Below are 20,690 nucleotides of genomic sequence, written 5' to 3' on the forward strand. Positions count from 1 at the left end.
ACTACCTAATCTGATCCCCTCCCTCTCTGGCATACACGGAAAGCCACGCCCATCATTTCTCTGAAACATTAAAAACGTACCAAACACTGCATGCACACACGCAACCTGTCGCGGGAGAAGCTTCCCATTTCAGAGTTGGTGTGCAGGTGTCAACTTGGGAGACGTTCGTTCGAACGAACGTGAGTTTAACACAACTAGAATTTTTGAAGACTCTCTCTCTCACCTGCACCATTCATCTTCTTCCTCAGAACCCAACCTTTCGTTTCTCCAACTTCTCTCTAGAAGCCTTCACCTTTTCTTTACTGTAACTCATCACCTTCTTCTCCGATCACGTTTCAGAACCGTAGAAACGTTCCTGGCACCGTGAGCTTCAAATCGAACCGAACAGATCCTAGTTCTGTAACCGATTAAGGGAAAGTTGTTGAGCGAAACCTGAGGGTAGAACGCTGTTAGAAAACGAACAAAACTTTGCTTTTCGGGAGTACACTGCTATCCAGGTAAGGGAAGCTTAGTAATTTAATTTATACTTGTATGTTGTATGTAAACATGATATGAACTGAATGTATGAGATGTATGTCGATTGAGTATGCATGGTCGAACGTTGCCTTACTGAATGAATATGATATATGTTGGTTGAAATGTATGATATGAGTGATACGTATGAATACGAAATATACATGCTTGGGAACGAGAGAATGTAAGTGAAACTTGAATATCAACTTCCTTATGATGACGTATGTCCGACATTAAACGGTTCTCGACCGTTTGGTGTTCTAGTAAACTTCTTTGAATTGGAATACTTTCATTGGGAAGGATTCTGGTCGAGCATGAGCTATGTAGGTCTTTTACTTAGAACTTATAACCGACAGTGTCGAGCATCCTTGAATTACAGATCATTCATCTGTGTCGATCAACAGTGTCGAACACCCTTATACAGATCATCCATCTGTGTCGACCGACAATGTCGAGCATCCTTGAATTACAGATCATTCATCTGTGTCGATCAACAGTGTCGAACACCCTTATACAGATCATCCATCTGTGTCGACCGACAGTGTCGAGCATCCTTGAATTACAGATCATTCATCTGTGTCGATCAACAGTGTCGAACACCCCTATACAGATCATCCATCTGTGTCGACCGACAGTGTCGAGCATCCTTAAATTACAGATCATTCATCTGTGTCGATCAACAGTGTCGAACACCCTTATACAGATCATTCATCTGTATCGACCGACAGTGTCGAGCACCCTCGATAATACAGATCATTCATCTGTGTCGACCGACAGTGTCGAGCAACCTTCTTAATACAGGTCGTCCATTTGGGTCGACCGACAGTTTCGAGCACCCGTGTTAACACAGGTCGTTCATCTATCTGGTAGTCGGTATTACTTTATTTTGGAACGGGGTAAATTCTTCAGTCTCGTTCCTCACGTTTGTCCTCGTTATAAAGAGGGCTGAAAGTTCAATATTTACGTACTCGGACTGAAAGACAAAAATGAAAATAAAGGTGAAAGATTTTGAATGATGAACATTATATGAGATGATTAAATGTTTATGATTGTTGTACGAGCGTTCCAGGGAGGAACGACTCACATACGTTGAATCTGGAAATTGGTAAAGTATGACTGTGGTTAGCTAATGCTGGCTTGGTCCATCCTGTTATCCCGTGATACTCATCTTCACGTAGAAGGGGGTAGTCATGTGTGGGAATGGCAGGAGGTTCTTCGTTCATCGCTTAGTTATGGGCGAGGGATTTACCTCGAGTGGTAGCTGATTAGGTATATCCCGGCTAGTACACCACTCGGGTGCAAGGACGCCTGTAGCTACACGGTTCATACAGTCCGGACGGTCGTCTAATATACTTACAAATTACTGTGTTACATTATGTTAAATTGTATGTTGTGCGTGTGCCTTTAAATGTTGAATGTGAATGTTGAACGTATGAATTAAATATCATAAGCTTACCCTTGCATTTCCATTGTGTTGTCCGTTTATGTACATCCGTCTTGTCAAATGCAATGATCATCCGTTGTGGATGTGAGCAGATGGTGGTGCATCCCTTGAAGATATGCTAGAAGAAGAAAATTTGGAAGATGCAAATCTGGTGGAAGTTGAGGTCAAGGTCGAGCCCTAGAGTGCTCGACATGTGGTAGCCTTAGTATTTTGTTTAGGCTCAGAATTTGGATACCGTCGGCTACATTACATTTTGTATTTTAAGCCGTTCGACGATCTGAATCTCGTATCTCTTTGTAAAGACTGCACTGTTTTAATGATTAATGTAATTAATTCTGATTATGGTTATCACTATATTTTGGGATGTTACATTAGTGGTATCAGAGCAGTTTTGTTCTATAAAAAGGACACTGTAGGATATGAATGCACTGTGTTTTTGCTGTGTGCTTATTATATGTTTGGTGAGTTATTGTTTTTAACTCTTAAACATTTCTAACGTTCGTTTTCTCTGGCTCAGAGAACAAATGGCGCCTAGACTTCCTCCTCCTCCACCACCCAATGGATCAGATACGTCCGACAGTGCCAGATTGTTGGAAACTGTGATCGAACGGTTGCAACAAAAAAACGCTACACTAATGGAGCATAACGCAGCTGCTTTAAGAAGTCTTGAGGCCGCACGCGAGAACTTCGAAACTACTCAGAGACAATTAATGGAACTCATTGCCGCCACCAGAGGCACACCGGGAGCGTCCTCTTCCAATGCTGTTCATCATACCGAGTGGAGTTTGGAAAATTTTCTTCAACACCATCCGGCCAAGTTTAGTGGGAAGGGCCTCCCGGATGAGGCGGATCAGTGGCTAAGGGATATGGAGAGAATCTTCAATGCCAAGAGGTGTCCGAATGAGAACCGCTTGGCATACACTGAATATCTACTAACTGGAGAAGCAAGCCATTGGTGGTCGGGCGCGAAAGCTATACTGACGGACGCTCACAGACCTGTTACTTGGGAAGTTTTCAGAATCAAATTCTATGAGGAGTACTTCCCGGATAGCGTCCGTTTTGCTAAAGAAGTGGAATTTTTGCAGCTGGTGCAAGGGGGAATGTCGGTTTCAGAATATACAAATAAGTTCAAGCAATTGGTGAGGTTCAATACTATGGCGACAAGTGAGGAGTGGCAATGTCGGAAGTTTGAGAACGGCCTAAGGAGTGATTTGAAAGTTATGATTTCAAGTTTGTGTATTCGGACTTTTCCTGCCATGGTTGAACGAGCTAAAGTATTGGAGAAGAATATGGCAGAGGCGGAACGACACAAGAAGCAGCAACAAACAGTAAGGGGACCGATCGTCTCAAGGGGCACTATTAATCAGAGGGGATCTCCTTATGCTCGTCCAAGTCAGTCAGCAAAGACGAGTGGGTCTCAAGCCTTGATCCCTGCCGGACAGCCTGGGCAGCAAAGTAACATTACCTGTTTCCAGTGTGGAGGGCCACATTATCGTTCTTCATGCCCTCAGCTGGTGGGCGGAAAACATTGTACTCGTTGCGGAAGAAGTGGGCATGTGGCGAACGAGTGCAACTTTGGAGGACGAGCAGTGATGAGACCACCAAACGCGGGAAGGAGTCAACCTAGGGGTGGTCGAGCCCAAGCAGTGGGACGTGTATATGCGATAACGAGCGCTGAGGCAGCGAGCTCAGGTAATCTCATAATTGGTGAATGCATGCTGTTTGATAAATCGTGCTGTGCATTGTATGATTCGGGGGCAACACACTCCTTCATCTCGAAGGCGTGTGTTGAAAAGCTGGGTTTAGAAGAGAGCGAGATGCAGTTTGACCTGGTGGTGTCTACCCCAGCGGCTGGTGAGGTTAGGACGTCCACTATGTGCGTCAAGTGTCCTATAGAAGTGGAAGGACGTAAGTTTAAGGTTAGCCTCATCTGCTTACCTCTTCAAGGTTTGGAGGTGATTTTAGGAATGGATTGGTTGGCTGCCAACCGCATTCTTATTGATTGTGGAGCGAAGAAATTAATCTTTCCGGGTGAAGTAGAGGAAGTTCTTTCAGTGACGCTCGGTCAACTGAAGGAAGATATTATGGAAGGCGCCAGCTGTTTCCTCATCATGACACACGAAGACGGTGAAGTTGTGAACGCGAATGAGGAACGATCGTCCAAGGTAGTGGACGAATTCCTTGATGTTTTTCCGGAAGATATCCCTGGGCTGCCTCCGGTTCGTGAAATTGAATTCACTATTGACTTGGTGACGACAGCAGCACCTATCTCTGTTCAACCATATCGGATGGCGCCTGCAGAACTGGTTGAACTCAAAAAGCAGATTGAAGAGCTAATGGAGAAGAACTTTATCAGGCCGAGCGTATCACCATGGGGAGCGCCCGTGCTCTTGGTGAAAAAGAAGGATGGCAGCTCTCGGTTATGTATAGACTACAGACAATTGAACAAGCTGACCATCAAGAATAAGTACCCGCTGCCAAGGATAGATGATTTATTGGATCAACTGCATGGGGCGACGGTGTTTTCTAAGATTGATTTGCGTTCGGGATATCATCAAATACGGGTGAAGGAAAGTGATATTCAGAAGACAGCTTTTAGATCTCGCTACGGGCATTATGAGTATGTGGTAATGCCGTTCGGAGTAACGAACGCGCCAGCAATCTTCATGGACTACATGAACAGGATATTCCGACCATATCTGGACAAGTTCGTAGTGGTCTTCATTGATGATATCCTGATTTACTCCAAGAGCCATGAAGAGCATGAAGAACACTTGCGGTTTGTACTTGGCGTGTTGAGGGAGAAGGAACTGTACGCCAAGTTATCAAAGTGTGAATTTTGGATGAAGAGCGTACAGTTCTTGGGGCACGTTGTGTCGGCTGAAGGAATCTCTGTGGATCCGGCAAAGGTACGAGCAGTTATGGAATGGGAAAGTCCGCGTTCGGTCACGGAAGTAAGGAGTTTCGTTGGTCTCGCGGGCTACTATCGACGCTTCATTGAAGGATTTTCTAAGATAGTAGCGCCACTGACACAGCTCACGCGCAAGGATCACCCGTTCGCTTGGACCGATCGGTGTGAAGGGAGTTTCCAGGAGCTTAAGCGGAGGTTGACGAGCGCTCCGGTTTTAGCGATTCCAGACACTGCCAAACCATTCGAAGTCTATTGCGATGCCTCTCATCTAGGTTTGGGCTGTGTGCTGATGCAAGAGAGACGAGCAGTGGCGTACGCCTCTCGACAATTGAAAATTCACGAGAAGAACTACCCAACGCACGACCTGGAGTTAGCAGCGATCGTTTTTGCACTGAAGATTTGGAGACATTACTTGTACGGACCTACTTTCCAAGTTTTCAGTGATCACAAGAGTCTTAAGTACCTCTTTGATCAGAAGGAGTTGAATATGAGGCAGAGGAGGTGGCTTGAGTTCTTGAAGGATTATGATTTCGAGCTACTCTACCATCCAGGAAAGGCGAACGTGGTAGCGGACGCTCTAAGCAGAAAAGTGGTGCATATGTCGTCCATGATGGTGTGCGAGCTGAGTTTGGTGGAAAGCTTTAGAGACCTAAGGTTACAATTCGAGCTGGAGTCGAACAGTATCAAGTGTTGTAACCTTAGAATATCCAGCGACGTATTTGAGCGGATCAGAACGAAGCAACGAGAGGATGAAGAGTTAGTGAAGATATTTAATGCCCTCGGTACGGATCAGGCCAAAGAGTTTAACACTGGAACGGACGGTTTCTTACGTTATCAGGGCCGGACGTGCGTTCCGAATGATGGAGATCTGAAGAGAATTATTCTGGAGGAAGGTCATCACAGCCGTCTTAGCATGCATCCTGGCATGACCAAGATGTATCAAGACCTCCGGAAATCATTTTGGTGGCCTGGAATGAAGAGTGATGTCGCTCGTTTTGTGGCATCATGTTTAACTTGCCAGCGTGCAAAGGCTGAACACCAACGACCAGGCGGCTTACTTCAGCAGTTGGAGATTCCCGAATGGAAGTGGGATAGCATATCCATGGACTTCGTGACTCACCTACCACGTACGATCAGAAATCATGACTCAATTTGGGTGATCGTGGATCGACTGACGAAGAGCGCCCATTTCCTGGCAGTAAATTTGAAGATGTCGATGACCAATCTGGCCAAGCTCTACATTCAGGAAATTGTTCGTCTGCATGGAGTGCCGTCGAGCATAATTTCTGACCAAGACACAAGGTTCACTTCACGGTTTTGGCAGTCACTTCAAAGCGAGCTCGGTAGTAAGTTACAAATGAGTTCGGCTTATCACCCTCAGACGGACGGCCAGTCTGAACGGACCATCCAGACGCTGGAAGATTTGCTGAGAACGTGCGTCCTAGATCACTTAGGCGCCTGGGATGAGGTCCTGCCGCTAGTGGAGTTCACGTACAACAACAGTTTCCAGGCGAGTATTGGAATGGCACCGTTTGAAGCACTTTATGGGAGGAAGTGTCGAACACCACTTTGCTGGTTCCAGGAAGGAGAGAACGTGCTAACTGGACCCGAACTTATCCAGCAGACGACAGAAAAAGTGAAGTTAATCCAGGAGAGGTTGAAAACGTCGAGGAGCAGGCAGAAGTCCTATGCCGACAAGAGAAGGAGACCGTTAGAGTTCCAAGCTGGCGATCACGTATTCCTTAGACTGAATCCAACCACGGGAGTCGGCAGAGCTATGCGGCCAAAGAAATTATCCCCGAAGTTCGTCGGACCCTATCAAATACTAAGGAAGATTGGCCCAGTAGCGTACGAGCTAGCATTGCCTCCTCAACTCTCGAATCTTCATCCTGTCTTCCACGTTTCCCAGCTCCGGAAGTACATAGCCAATCCTTCTCATGTTTTGGAGCTGGAAGACGTCCAATTGCGCTCAGATCGAACGTTGGAGTTGCAGCCTGTGCGAATTGAAGAAAGCAATACTAGATATTACAAGAAGAAAGCTGTTCGAATGGTGAAAGTGTTATGGGACGCAAGAACTGGTGACTCAACGTGGGAAGTGGAGAGCGCCATGAGGGACTTGTATCCACACTTGTTTACGGGTAAGTTTTTAATTTTCGAGGACGAAAATTTTTGTAGTTAGGGAGAATGTAAGACCCTTAATATTTAGCAAAGATAATTTCTGACATCCTCACCATTAATGCACGCCACATCATTTCTCAGCCATTAAAACTCACTACCTAATCTGATCCCCTCCCTCTCTGGCATACACGGAAAGCCACGCCCATCATTTCTCTGAAACATTAAAAACGTACCAAACACTGCATGCACACACGCAACTTGTCGCGGGAGAAGCTTCCCATTTCAGAGTTGGTGTGCAGGTGTCAACTTGGGAGACGTTCGTTCGAACGAACGTGAGTTTAACACAACTAGAATTTTTGAAGACTCTCTCTCTCACCTGCACCATTCATCTTCTTCCTCAGAACCCAACCTTTCGTTTCTCCAACTTCTCTCTAGAAGCCTTCACCTTTTCTTTACTGTAACTCATCACCTTCTTCTCCGATCACGTTTCAGAACCGTAGAAACGTTCCTGGCACCGTGAGCTTCAAATCGAACCGAACAGATCCTAGTTCTGTAACCGATTAAGGGAAAGTTGTTGAGCGAAACCTGAGGGTAGAACGCTGTTAGAAAACGAACAAAACTTTGCTTTTCGGGAGTACACTGCTATCCAGGTAAGGGAAGCTTAGTAATTTAATTTATACTTGTATGTTGTATGTAAACATGATATGAACTGAATGTATGAGATGTATGTCGATTGAGTATGCATGGTCGAACGTTGCCTTACTGAATGAATATGATATATGTTGGTTGAAATGTATGATATGAGTGATACGTATGAATACGAAATATACATGCTTAGGAACGAGAGAATGTAAGTGAAACTTGAATATCAACTTCCCTATGATGACGTATGTCCGACATTAAACGGTTCTCGACCGTTTGGTGTTCTAGTAAACTTCTTTGAATTGGAATACTTTCATTGGGAAGGATTGATGGAAGACCATCTAAGATGCACATTGGACCTCTTACTAGAGCCATGGCAAAGAGGATTCAAGAGGAAGAAGGACCACATACTATTTTGCTTCTATGGAAGGTTACTTATAAAAATCCTTCTTCTCTTAACTAAAGCATTTATACTTTGTTTTGTAGGAATTAATAAATCTTGGAGACTATGATTGAGCCATCCAAGAAGATAAATCAATAGATCAAGCAAAAGAGCCAAAAAGAGGTGCTTACGGCATGCACCAAGATTTTCCACGTGAAATGGGCTGATGTGGAAGGAAGCACACACCTTGCTTGATGAGCTGGAAAGAGGCATGGACCTTGCTTGATCAAAATAAATCTGAACCATTTGAATTTAGGAGGGAATTAGAATTAGAAATTAGGCTCCTCTTCAACTATAAATAAGAGGGCCTTTTCCTTGTATTGATTCACTTTTGAGCTTAGTAAATTGCTGCTGAAATTCATTGCCAGCCCTATTGCTCTTGAGTCACTAATTCTCTCTACTTTCTCTTCCCTTTCCTCTAGCTTCCTTCCATTGTAGGAAGGCCTTCTGAGCTGTGAGGTTCCCACACATACTTATTCCACTCAAATACACCAAAATCTCACCCAATTGCTACTGCATCCACTCTGCTGTATTTCATTCACTGCACCAATACTGTTTTTCATCCGCTGCATCTGTTTTGTCTGCAAGGCCAGGTCATTCAAGCATGGATAAGCTTCCATCAAGTGGTATCAGAGCTTAGGTTCTCCACGCACCAAGGAGCTAAGCATTTCTTCTCATTCTGCAATTTAATTCTGTTGAATTCCATTTCTGTTTCTGTTTTCTGTTTCTGTTTTCTATTTCTGTTTCAGTTTTAATTTTGCTTCTGTAATTCTGTTCCAGCCTTTAATTCTGTGTTCTTACAGTGCCTTATGTCCATCTTTCATTTTAAACGGTGAATTTTATTTGTTTGAGTCATTTCTACCTTTATTTTTTTCATTTTCCAGTAATGTCATGGTCATGTCCTGTTGTGCAGTTTTTCAACTCTGTCATCAAGTATTTGATTCTGTTCTAGCTTTCATTTTCGTTTTAAGTGTGTCCTGAGCAATTGCTAGCTCTATGTTGATCATATAAAGCAATGACAACATGTCCAGCTTTGATCATTGGAGCCAATTAGCATTGCAAATATTGATTCCAGTAGAAAAATCTGCATAAAACATCATTTCTGGATTAATTTGATATCAGCTGATGCAGTCCAGATTTCTTTATTTTCAAGCTTTGTACAAGTTTGTTTACTGTTTTTACATGTGTTTGAAGTGATAGCAACTCCTAATAATCACAGAATTGAAAAATGAGTGGTTGAGTTGCTTGAAATCTGGTTTCAAATCACTGTTACTGTTTTAATCCAAGCTTTTCACCGTGCTAAGTTTCCTTGAATTGTATAATCTGAGTTTGGTCATGCTAAGCACATTAAATCTAGCTTAGATCTGTGTTTTTACACTTGTTAGAGTCATTTCCTTTGCTGTCCAGTTTTTGATTCCATGAAAAGCTAAATTTGGTTGGTTCATTGATGGTTTTTGCTGCATAATTTGGCCATAGCAAGGGTGATTTTCGAATCCTGCTATTTCTGTGTGTTTGGACAGTTTGAACAAGTCTAAATGGATGATTAAAAGTTGCTAATACTGTTCATTTGGTCAAAATTGAAGTTATATGCAGATTGGATACTTAAACCATCAATTTTGAGTTAAAATTGGAAGTGGACCAGTGAATTTGAGTAGTAAGCATTAATTCAGCTGTTTAAGAGTTTAAACATGTTTAATATCATGAATAAAAGTTGTTTGAACATTCATCCAAGCTGCTGAAACACTGCTACTCATTTTGGGTTCCAAAACCACCATTTTAGTTCATTTTTCTAGTGCAGTTTCTGTTTTCCAGCCACTGTTTTGGTAATTTTAGTGTAAAATTCATTGCTGGATTGTGAAAAAGCTGGTTCAATGTTTAAAAAAGAAAATACATGATCAAAAGAAGAAGTATCAAGTGTTAAAAAGCTTATTAGAACCAACCAATCCAGATTACAGGCCCTGAAAAATCAAAAACAAAATTTGAAATTCATTGGGGCATTTTATCAAACACTTCTGAAAATTATCAAACAGTTTGCATTTGGAATAATTTCTGAGCTGTGCTTGTGTTTTTCTTGCTTTCTTCATCCATTCTAGTGCCTTTGATAAGTTCATCTTGTGTACCTACTTTCATTTGTGTGTTGTCCAATTGTTTGTGTCTATTTTTTTGGCATCTAAAGTGTTCCATACAGCAGCCTATACTGGTGCAGTGTGCAGAAATTTGGTGCAGATTTTTAATCTGTTTGGTGTGATTTTGCTGAGTTTTGGAGAGTATGTGCAAGCTGTTTGGGGCATCCAGTACCAGAATTCTTCTCCTACTTTGGTAGTCTCCTAGGAAGTGGTTTGAGCATTGAAAGTGGAGCAAGAAGGAAGACTCAACAGCAGCCCAAACACCACTGTCCAGCAGCTGAAAAACTCTGTTACAGCAGCATTTCAAACCTGGAAAAAGAGCAACTCACACCTTCATTTTGAGTAGCTTTCTGCAGCAGCAAGAAGACAAAGCTCACATTACTTCTAGGCCTCATTTCAAGTTTATTTACATCAAATATCACGGAATTTGCTGTTAGAAATTGTATATTTTTTTTCTTTGCTGTTTTTGAGCCAAGTGACTTGGAAAAATGCTCTTGAAGCAATTCCAAGTTCACAATTGAACATTGTAATAGTCCAATTTCGTTTTCTTAGTGTGGAAGTGTGTCAAGGGGCTCCAAGTGTCACTTGCACTTTCACTTAGGGCCGTCTAGCATTTACATTCTTGCATCTTTATTGCTTTCCTTAAATGTCTTGAGTAATCCTTTTGTTTTTAGGTCTCCGTGGTATTTAGGATAGCATAGCATATAGTAAACCTTTCTTTGGTTTGTAGGTTCATAACATTTAAAAAGAATTTGAAGAATTTCTACTTAGAAACTAAAGTAAAAGAACATTCTAAGGAAACTCTGGCTAAGGAAGAACTTGGTTTCTAAGCTTGTCCATTTGTGACTCACCTCTTCTTCCTGGGAGCTACTTAGAAACATCTTTTGCTTCTAGAATCTCTTTAGAAATTTTTCACCAAAAACAAAGAAAGCTTGTGAAAATCTTTTCACTTATTACTTGTCAAATATTTTGAAAACTTTGTGAAAACCTTTTCCTTTGACAAGAATGAGTCAATCAAGTGTGCAAGGAAGTTTGAAACCCAATAGTGAAATGTCTTTAAGGGAAGAATTTGAGCAAAGATTTGAACAAAGGGATAAAGAGATTAGTGAGCTCAAAGATATGATTAGTCAACTTTTGATTAATCAAGATAAAAAGAAAGAGAGGTCTTCCCATAGGAGAAGAGAAGAATCATCATCTTCTCCAAGTGAAATTGAGCAAAATAGTAGTCATCACAATGATGACCACTACCAAATGCCTCCTAGAAGACAACATAGAGTTAGAGAACATTACCCAAGAGAGCCTAAAATTGATCTACCTTCTTTTCATGGAAAGGATGATGTGGAAGAATATCTAGAGTGGGAAATGAAAGTTGAGCAATTGTTTGAGTGCCACCAAATAGATGATGAAAGGAGAGTCACCATAGCTTCTCTAAGCTTTCAAGGCTATGCCTTAATTTGGTGGACAGCTTTGATCAAAGATTATAGGCTAAGACACTTACCTCCCATTAGATATTGGAATGAGTTAAGAACTGCCTTGAGGAGGAGGCATGTACCAGCCTACTATGATAGGGAGATAATGGATAAACTCCATAAACTCCAACAAAGGAACATGAGTGTTGAGGAATATAGACAAAAAATGGAGTTACTCATGTTGAGAGCTGGGATAAGAGAAGAACCTAGGATAACAATAGCTAGGTTTCAAAGTGGACTTAACTATGACATAAGAGATAGGGTTGAACTTATACCCTACAATGATCTCAATGAGTTAGTCCAACTTTGTGTGAGGGTTGAGCAACAACTAAAGAGGAAAAGCTCCACCAAGAAAGATTACCCTCATAATTCTTACCATAAGAAAGAGTATAAGAGGGAGGGTAGTCAAACCAAGCCAAGATATGAAGACAGAGAGAGAGAGAGAGAGGAAAAGAAAAAGTCAAAGAACCTTCAAGAGATCATAAGAGTAAGGAGACTAAGTGCTTTAGATGTGGGGAAAAAGGGCACTATGCATCTGAGTGCTGCAATAGAAAGTCAACTTACATCCTTGAGCATGAGAGTGAAAGTGAGGGTTCTTCATATAGTGAGTCTGAGACATCCACTTCTGAAGAAGAAGAAGCTTTACCTTGTGATGGTGACTTACTTATGGTAAGGAGACTCCTGGAAAGTAAACATGTAGAATTAGAACAGTCACAAAGAGAGAACCTATTCCACACAAGATGCAAAGTTTTAGAAAAGACATGTTCAATGATAGTGGATAGTGGCTCTTGTTGCAACTGTTGTAGTTCTAGAATGGTAGAAAAGCTTGGCTTAACCACTACTCCTCATCCTAAACCTTACAAACTTCAATGGATCAAAGAGGATGATGGAATAGTAGTTAAAGAACAAGTAAGTGTACCTATTTCCATTGGCAAATATGAAGATCAAATTGTTTGTGATATAGTACCAATGGAAGCTGGGCACATATTACTTGGAAGACCTTGGCAATATGATAAACAAGCTTTACATGATGGAGTCACCAACAAAATCACCATTCAACACAAAGGAAAGAAAATTATTTTGTGTCCTCTTACACCTTCACAAGTAAGAGAGGATCAGATCATTCTTAAGAAGAAGTTGGATGGAGAAAAGAAAAAAGAAAATAAGAAAGAAAGAAAGAATTTGGTAACCCATGCCTCAGCCCATGAAGTTGTCCAACCTCAAACCTTGAATATTTCCAAAAATCTTTTTCTTGGACAACCTCATTTCCTTCTTTATTGCAAAGAGGCATTTGTTTCAATCATTCATGAACTTGGTTCTCTACCAAAGGGGTTGCAAAAGCTTTTAAAGGAATTTGATGATATATTTCCCAAAGAGGTACCAAGTGGATTACCACCTTTGAGGGGAATAGAACATCAAATAGATTTGGTGCCTGGGGCAAGCCTACCCAATAGGCCAGCCTATAGAACCAACCCTATGGAAACAAAAGAAATAGAGAAACAAGTTAATGACTTGTTGAACAAAGGGTGGATCCAAAAGAGTTTAAGTCCCTGTGCTGTGCCTGTGTTGTTGGTACCTAAAAAGGATGGGTCTTGGAGAATGTGTACAGATTGTAGGGCCATCAACAACATAACTGTCAAGTATAGGCATCCCATTCCTAGGCTAGATGACATGTTGGATGAATTACATGGAGCAAATCTCTTCACCAAAATTGATCTTAAAAGTGGATACCATCAAATAAGAATTCATGAAGGAGATGAATGGAAAATTGCTTTCAAGACCAAGTTTGGTTTGTATGAATGGTTAGTCATGCCCTTTGGCTTGACCAATGCTCCAAGTACATTCATGAGATTAATGAATCATGTGCTTAGGGAATGCATAGGCAGATTTGTAGTGGTCTACTTTGATGATATCCTAGTCTATAGTCAAAGCCTTCAAGAACATCTTAACCATGTCAGAAAAGTCTTGCTTCTTCTTAGAGAACATCATCTCTTTGCCAACTTTGACAAATGTACTTTTTGTCAAGAAAGTGTGATTTTCCTTGGATTCAAAGTGGGAAAAGACGGTGTACATGTTGATCCAGAGAAGATCAAGGCTATACAAGACTGGCCAACCCCTAAAAATGTAGGAGAGGTGAGAAGTTTTCATGGGTTCGCAAGTTTTTATAGAAGATTTGTGAAAGACTTCTCCACCATAGCTGCTCCTTTAAATGAGCTAGTCAAGAAAGATATGCCTTTTATTTGGGGTGATAAGCAAGAGTTGTCTTTTGAGACTTTGAAACACAAGTTAACACATGCACCTATTCTAGTTTTGCCTTATTTTTCCAAAGCCTTTGAACTAGAATGTGATGCATCTGGGGTAGGAATAGGAGCTATTTTAATACAAGGAGGACATCCCGTAGCTTATTTTAGTGAAAAACTTAGGGGGCCTACCTTAAACTATCCTACCTATGACAAAGAGTTGTATGCCCTCATTAGAGCTTTGAAAACTTGGGAGCATTACTTGGTAACTAGAGAATTCATCATACACACTGACCATGAATCTCTCAAGTACATTAAAGGGCAAGCAAAGCTAAACAAAAGACATGCAAAGTGGGTGAAATATCTTGAGCAATTTCCCTATGTCATCAAACACAAAAAGGGGAGTATTAATGTTGTTGCGGATGCTTTATCTAGAAGACATGCATTATTAGTAACCCTAGGATCTCAAATATTAGGATTTGATGACCTAAAAGAGTTATATGAAAATGATGAAACATTTGCATCCACTTATTCATCATGTCTTAAGAAGCCTTTTGATGGATTCTATCTTTCTGAGGGGTATCTTTTTAATAAAGGAAAACTTTGTATACCCCAAGGATCCATTAGAAAACTTCTTATCAAAGAGAGTCATGGAGGAGGACTCATGGGACATCATGGAGTTGATAAAACTCTAAACATTTTGAAAAGTAAATTTTATTGGCCACACATGATAATAGATGTTCAAAGGCATTGTTCTAAATGTATAGCTTGTTTACAAGCTAAGTCCAAAATTATGCCTCATGGACTCTATACACCTCTTCCTATAGCTAATACCCCTTGGGAGGACATAAGCATGGACTTTGTCTTAGGATTGCCAAGAACTCAAAGGGGGTATGATTCTATATTTGTGGTAGTAGATCGTTTTAGTAAAATGGCTCATTTTATACCCTGCCACAAAGTAGATGATGCTAGCTATATCTCTAGACTCTTCTTTAAAGAGATAGTGAGATTGCATGGCTTACCCAAAACTATAGTGTCTGATAGAGATGTGAAGTTTCTAAGCCATTTTTGGAAAACTTTATGGGAAAAGCTTGGAACTAAACTTCTATTTTCTACTACATGTCACCCACAAACTGATGGGCAAACTGAAGTAGTAAATAGATCTTTATCTACATTATTAAGGGTAATATTAAGAGGAAATAACAAATCTTGGGATGAACATCTACCTCATATTGAATTTGCTTATAATAGAGTAGTCCACAAGACTACTAATCTTTCTCCTTTTGAGGTTGTTTATGGTTTTAACCCTATCACACCTCTTGATTTACTACCTCTTCCAGAATCATCTTCTTTTCTTCATAAAGAAGGTGCTTCTAAAGCGGAGTTTATCAAGAAGTTACATGAGAAAGTTAAAATTCAAATTGAAAAACAAACTCAAAAATATGCAGAACACAACAACAAAGGGAGAAAGAAAATAGTTTTTGAAAAAGGAGACCTAGTTTGGCTTCATTTGAGAAAGGAAAGATTTCCCTCTCAAAGGAAATCCAAACTTAGTCCAAGAGGAGATGGTCCATTCAAGGTGGTCAAAAGGATAAATGATAATGCATACATATTAGATCTTCCTGAAAGTTATGGTGTCAGTCCTACTTTTAACATCTGCGATTTAATTCCTTTCACAGGAGATGATCAACAGGATGAAGCAGATCTGAGGACAGATCTTTTTCAAGAGGGAGGGTCTGATGGAAGACCATCTAAGATGCACATTGGACCTCTTACTAGAGCCATGGCAAAGAGGATTCAAGAGGAAGAAGGACCACATACTATTTTGCTTCTATGGAAGGTTACTTATAAAAATCCTTCTTCTCTTAACTAAAGCATTTATACTTTGTTTTGTAGGAATTAATAAATCTTGGAGACTATGATTGAGCCATCCAAGAAGATAAATCAATAGATCAAGCAAAAGAGCCAAAAAGAGGTGCTTACGGCATGCACCAAGATTTTCCACGTGAAATGGGCTGATGTGGAAGGAAGCACACACCTTGCTTGATGAGCTGGAAAGAGGCATGGACCTTGCTTGATCAAAATAAATCTGAACCATTTGAATTTAGGAGGGAATTAGAATTAGAAATTAGGCTCCTCTTCAACTATAAATAAGAGGGCCTTTTCCTTGTATTGATTCACTTTTGAGCTTAGTAAATTGCTGCTGAAATTCATTGCCAGCCCTATTGCTCTTGAGTCACTAATTCTCTCTACTTTCTCTTCCCTTTCCTCTAGCTTCCTTCCATTGTAGGAAGGCCTTCTGAGCTGTGAGGTTCCCACACATACTTATTCCACTCAAATACACCAAAATCTCACCCAATTGCTACTGCATCCACTCTGCTGTATTTCATTCACTGCACCAATACTGTTTTTCATCCGCTGCATCTGTTTTGTCTGCAAGGCCAGGTCATTCAAGCATGGATAAGCTTCCATCAAGGATTCTGGTCGAGCATGAGCTATGTAGGTCTTTTACTTAGAACTTATAACCGACAGTGTCGAGCATCCTTGAATTACAGATCATTCATCTATGTCGATCAACAGTGTCGAACACCCTTATACAGATCATCCATCTGTGTCGACCGACAGTGTCGAGCATCCTTGAATTACAGATCATTCATCTGTGTCGATCAACAGTGTCGAACACCCTTATACAGATCATCCATCTGTGTCGACCGACAGTGTCGAGCATCCTTGAATTACAGATCATTCATCTGTGTCGATCAACAGTGTCGAACACCCTTATACAGATCATCCATCTGTGTCGACCGACAGTGTCGAGCATCCTTAAATTACAGATCATTCATCTGTGTCGATCAACAGTGTCGAACACCCTTATACAGATCATTCATCTGTATCGACCGACAGTGTCGAGCACCCTCGATAATACAGATCATTCATTTGTGTCGACCGACAGTGTCGAGCAACCTTCTTAATACAGGTCATCCATTTGGGTCGACCGACAGTTTCGAGCACCCGTGTTAACACAGGTCGTTCATCTATCTGGTAGTCGGTATTACTTTATTTTGGAACGGGGTAAATTCTTCAGTCTCGTTCCTCACGTTTGTCCTCGTTATAAAGAGGGCTGAAAGTTCAATATTTACGTACTCGGACTGAAAGACAAAAATGAAAATAAAGGTGAAAGATTTTGAATGATGAACATTATATGAGATGATTAAATGTTTATGATTGTTGTACGAGCGTTCCAGGGAGGAACGACTCACATACGTTGAATGTGGAAATTGGTAAAGTATGACTGTGGTTAGCTAATGCTGGCTTGGTCCATCCTGATATCCCGTGATACTCATCTTCACGTAGAAGGGGGTAGTCATGTGTGGGAATGGCAGGAGGTTCTTCGTTCATCGCTTAGTTATGGGCGAGGGATTTACCTCGAGTGGTAGCTGATTAGGTATATCCCGGCTAGTACACCACTCGGGTGCAAGGACGCCTGTAGCTACACGGTTCATACAGTCCGGACGGTCGTCTAATATACTTACAAATTACTGTGTTACATTATGTTAAATTGTATGTTGTGCGTGTGCCTTTAAATGTTGAATGTGAATGTTGAACGTATGAATTAAATATCATAAGCTTACCCTTGCATTTCCATTGTGTTGTCCGTTTATGTACATCCGTCTTGTCAAATGCAATGATCATCCGTTGTGGATGTGAGCAGATGGTGGTGCATCCCTTGAAGATATGCTAGAAGAAGAAAATTTGGAAGATGCAAATCTGGTGGAAGTTGAGGTCAAGGTCGAGCCCTAGAGTGCTCGACATGTGGTAGCCTTAGTATTTTGTTTAGGCTCAGAATTTGGATACCGTCGGCTACATTACATTTTGTATTTTAAGCCGTTCGACGATCTGAATCTCGTATCTCTTTGTAAAGACTGCACTGTTTTAATGATTAATGTAATTAATTCTGATTATGGTTATCACTATATTTTGGGATGTTACATCAAGGGCTTTAAGATGACCAAGACTCATACCCTCATCCCCGAGAAATATTACTCTTGGGAGAATTCAACAAGAACCTGAATTGTAAGGAACCTCCTGACAGTCATGCAATTCATACATCATGCTATGAATGAGTTAAACAAAGCATGTAATAAGCACAGATGAATTACTCTAACAACTAATGAAAAAGCGTGTGTTATTAAGAATCAATTCAAATACATGAGAGTTCACAAGGTTACATCATCCCCCAACAACAAATAAAGTTTAGTTCACCATAGACATGAAGAAACTAGATGAATAATGGAAAAGCATGAGATAGCAAAACCCTAAAAGTAGAGGATGGAAGCTCCCACATCCAAATCCGCCTTCAGAGAGTGGAAGATGATAACAGTTGAAAAACTGTTATTTTTATGCTTAAAATTGATACCAAAAGCAACCTTTAAGACTTAGAAACTAGCTTGAACTCATATTTTTGCTTTAGTTTTGTGAATAAGAGAGTTAAAGGTGAATTTAATGGTTTTATGCAAGATTCCCTTGATGTTGTAGGCTAATTGAATGATTTGAAAGAAGAATTGAAGTACCGAATGATTGGAATGCTGAAAAGTCAACCAGTCAACCAGAATGCTGAAAAGTCAACCAAAATACAGAAAAAGTTCCGCTGAGGGGCACTTTTCAGGTGCCAAAATCACCGCTGAGGGGCAAAAACAGCAGCTGGGGGCAAAATGGATCATGCGGTATTACCGCTCAACGGTAAAATACCGCTGAGCGTCATTCTAAGTGGGCTTGGGCTGGTTTTCTTTTGTTTTTATGGGCTTGGGCCTAATTTTCTATATTTTTTAGAATAGTATATAAGCTTTAGGACGTCCTAGGGTTTATATCTTTGGTTGGGAGGAAGCAGAAACACACTTTTCACCCCTTGGGGGTAGATTGAGAGATGGTGACGACTCTCCTCTTCTTTTTCTAGGGTTTTTCTATCTCTTTCATTCTTTCATTATTGTTCATATAGTTTCACCATGAATATGGTGAACTAAACTTTGTGTGGTTGTTGGGGAACCAATGTAGTCTTGTGAAACTCTCATATATAGAATTTGTGTTTTAACATCTTATTTTAAGATACATGCTTTCTTTCATCATTAGTTAGGGTTTTTCCTCTTTGCTTAAAGCTTGCATTGTTTAACTCATTCAATGTCATGATTATTGATTTTGTCGATATGGGAACGTACGGGGAAATCTAGATCCGGGGAACTTCTCCCAATAGCATATTGCCTAGACATAGGAATATGAGGGTTGGTTGTCGTTAAGCTTCTGCACTTCAGAATTAATTATTAGGGATGCTAGGAATTGTATGAACTCGTAATTAAGGATAGGCCTTCTTGCAAGGTGATTTAGAGAGTGGCATTAGCAATTGATGAAAAGAATGATGAATTGCTAAAAGTATATGAGAATGGATAAGATGAAATTGATAACCCCAACAACATACTCATCCATCTAATTCATTAAAGTGTTTGTATTCCTCTTTTCCATTGATCAACTTCATGCATACATGTTTAATTACTGTCTTTTGCATTTAAACCTACAATCAATTGTTCACAAGTCTTAAATAATCAACAAATGATATAACTAACTAGGTCGTGAGTCCTTTGGGAGAACGATACTTAGTCTTACCGAGTTTTATTACTTGATACGATTCGGTCATACTTGCCGATTGTTAAAAAAGTTTGTGGCGCCATTTTTCGGTGTTCATAAATTTGTCATCAGAAGAGTGTGTTGTTGTGCTGCTCCAGCCAGAGATGCAAAACATAGGACGTCTGGGTCCTTTAAATAGAGCGAAGACAGAAACGAAAAAAAGCCTAGACCCATGTCACTGGCGCTCAAGCGCCCCACTTAGGGCGCCCGGGCGGTGAGTGGTGAGCGGTGGTTTCCTGTGCTCAAGCCTCTAGAAAGGGCGCCCAAGCTTCGAGCACTCCTCCCTTTTGGTGCTTTTCCAGGCCTTTTTGAGCTTCATCTCCATGACACTTCATCCTTTCTTTCCATATTATCTCATTTTCATAAAATCATCAAATTCAACCTCAACTCTCTTATTCACACAACTTAACAGAAAAACATGATTCCAAGCAAGTTTCTAAGCAGAAAATGGTGCATTTAGTATCAAAATTACATCACAAATAACGGTATTTTCAACCGTTATCACAACCCCACACTTAGAACTTTGCTTGTCCTCAAGCAAAACAGATTGTAAGTCAGACTTTTACAACAATCACTACAATGACTCAATATTTTTCAAAAACTTTTTCTTCCAGGACAAGAGATCACTTTTATCAGCTCAGCATACAAATGTTAGTCAAGATGTACAGATGCCTTAATTCAATCAAAATCAATGTGATGCTCATATACTTTAACAGATGTTATCCTTAAGAATGATCAATCAACCAAGCAAAGATGCAATCAGAAATTCAAAGAACTACTCCTCACCAAGGAAAGTGTTTCACTCAAGCACTCAAAGTGTATCAATCAAGCACTCAAAAGTGTATCACTCAACTAAGAGGTGTATAGTGAGGTGCTGGTGTCTTTTTCACTCTGCTATCACAATGTCACACAAATTAATTTTTCCTTTCATTTAACCACAATCAAACATACTCACAAGCAAGTTGTCATCACAAAGCCTTTTCATGGCTTGTAACTTGGCTGGGCTAAGAAGGAAATTGGTTTTTTCTGATCAGCAAAATCCTTGAGTTAAGAGAGACATTTATGATTTCATCATTCAAGCACAAACTCTCTTTCTTTTTCCCAGCTTT

The 20,690-nt window shown here is 40.6% G+C and overlaps 1 protein-coding gene across 1 annotated transcript; it reads left to right on the top strand.

Annotated features, from left to right (window-relative positions):
• The first annotated feature begins 2,481 nt into the window (after window positions 1–2,481).
• LOC148203836 (uncharacterized) lies at window positions 2,482–8,839 on the top strand. The gene is made up of 6 exons (XM_088107781.1): window positions 2,482–3,649; window positions 3,905–4,320; window positions 4,528–5,301; window positions 5,890–6,336; window positions 6,451–7,006; window positions 8,820–8,839. Exons 1-6 carry the CDS (start codon window positions 2,482–2,484, stop codon window positions 8,837–8,839), a joined length of 3,381 nt encoding a protein of 1,126 aa, XP_087963907.1.
• Window positions 8,840–20,690: the final 11,851 nt, after the last annotated feature.

The sequence above is a fragment of the Vigna umbellata genome, chromosome 2 (genome assembly GCF_029865625.1).
Source record: "Vigna umbellata cultivar VRB3 chromosome 2, Vumbellata_1.0, whole genome shotgun sequence".
NCBI classification, from domain to species: Eukaryota; Viridiplantae; Streptophyta; class Magnoliopsida; order Fabales; family Fabaceae; genus Vigna; species Vigna umbellata.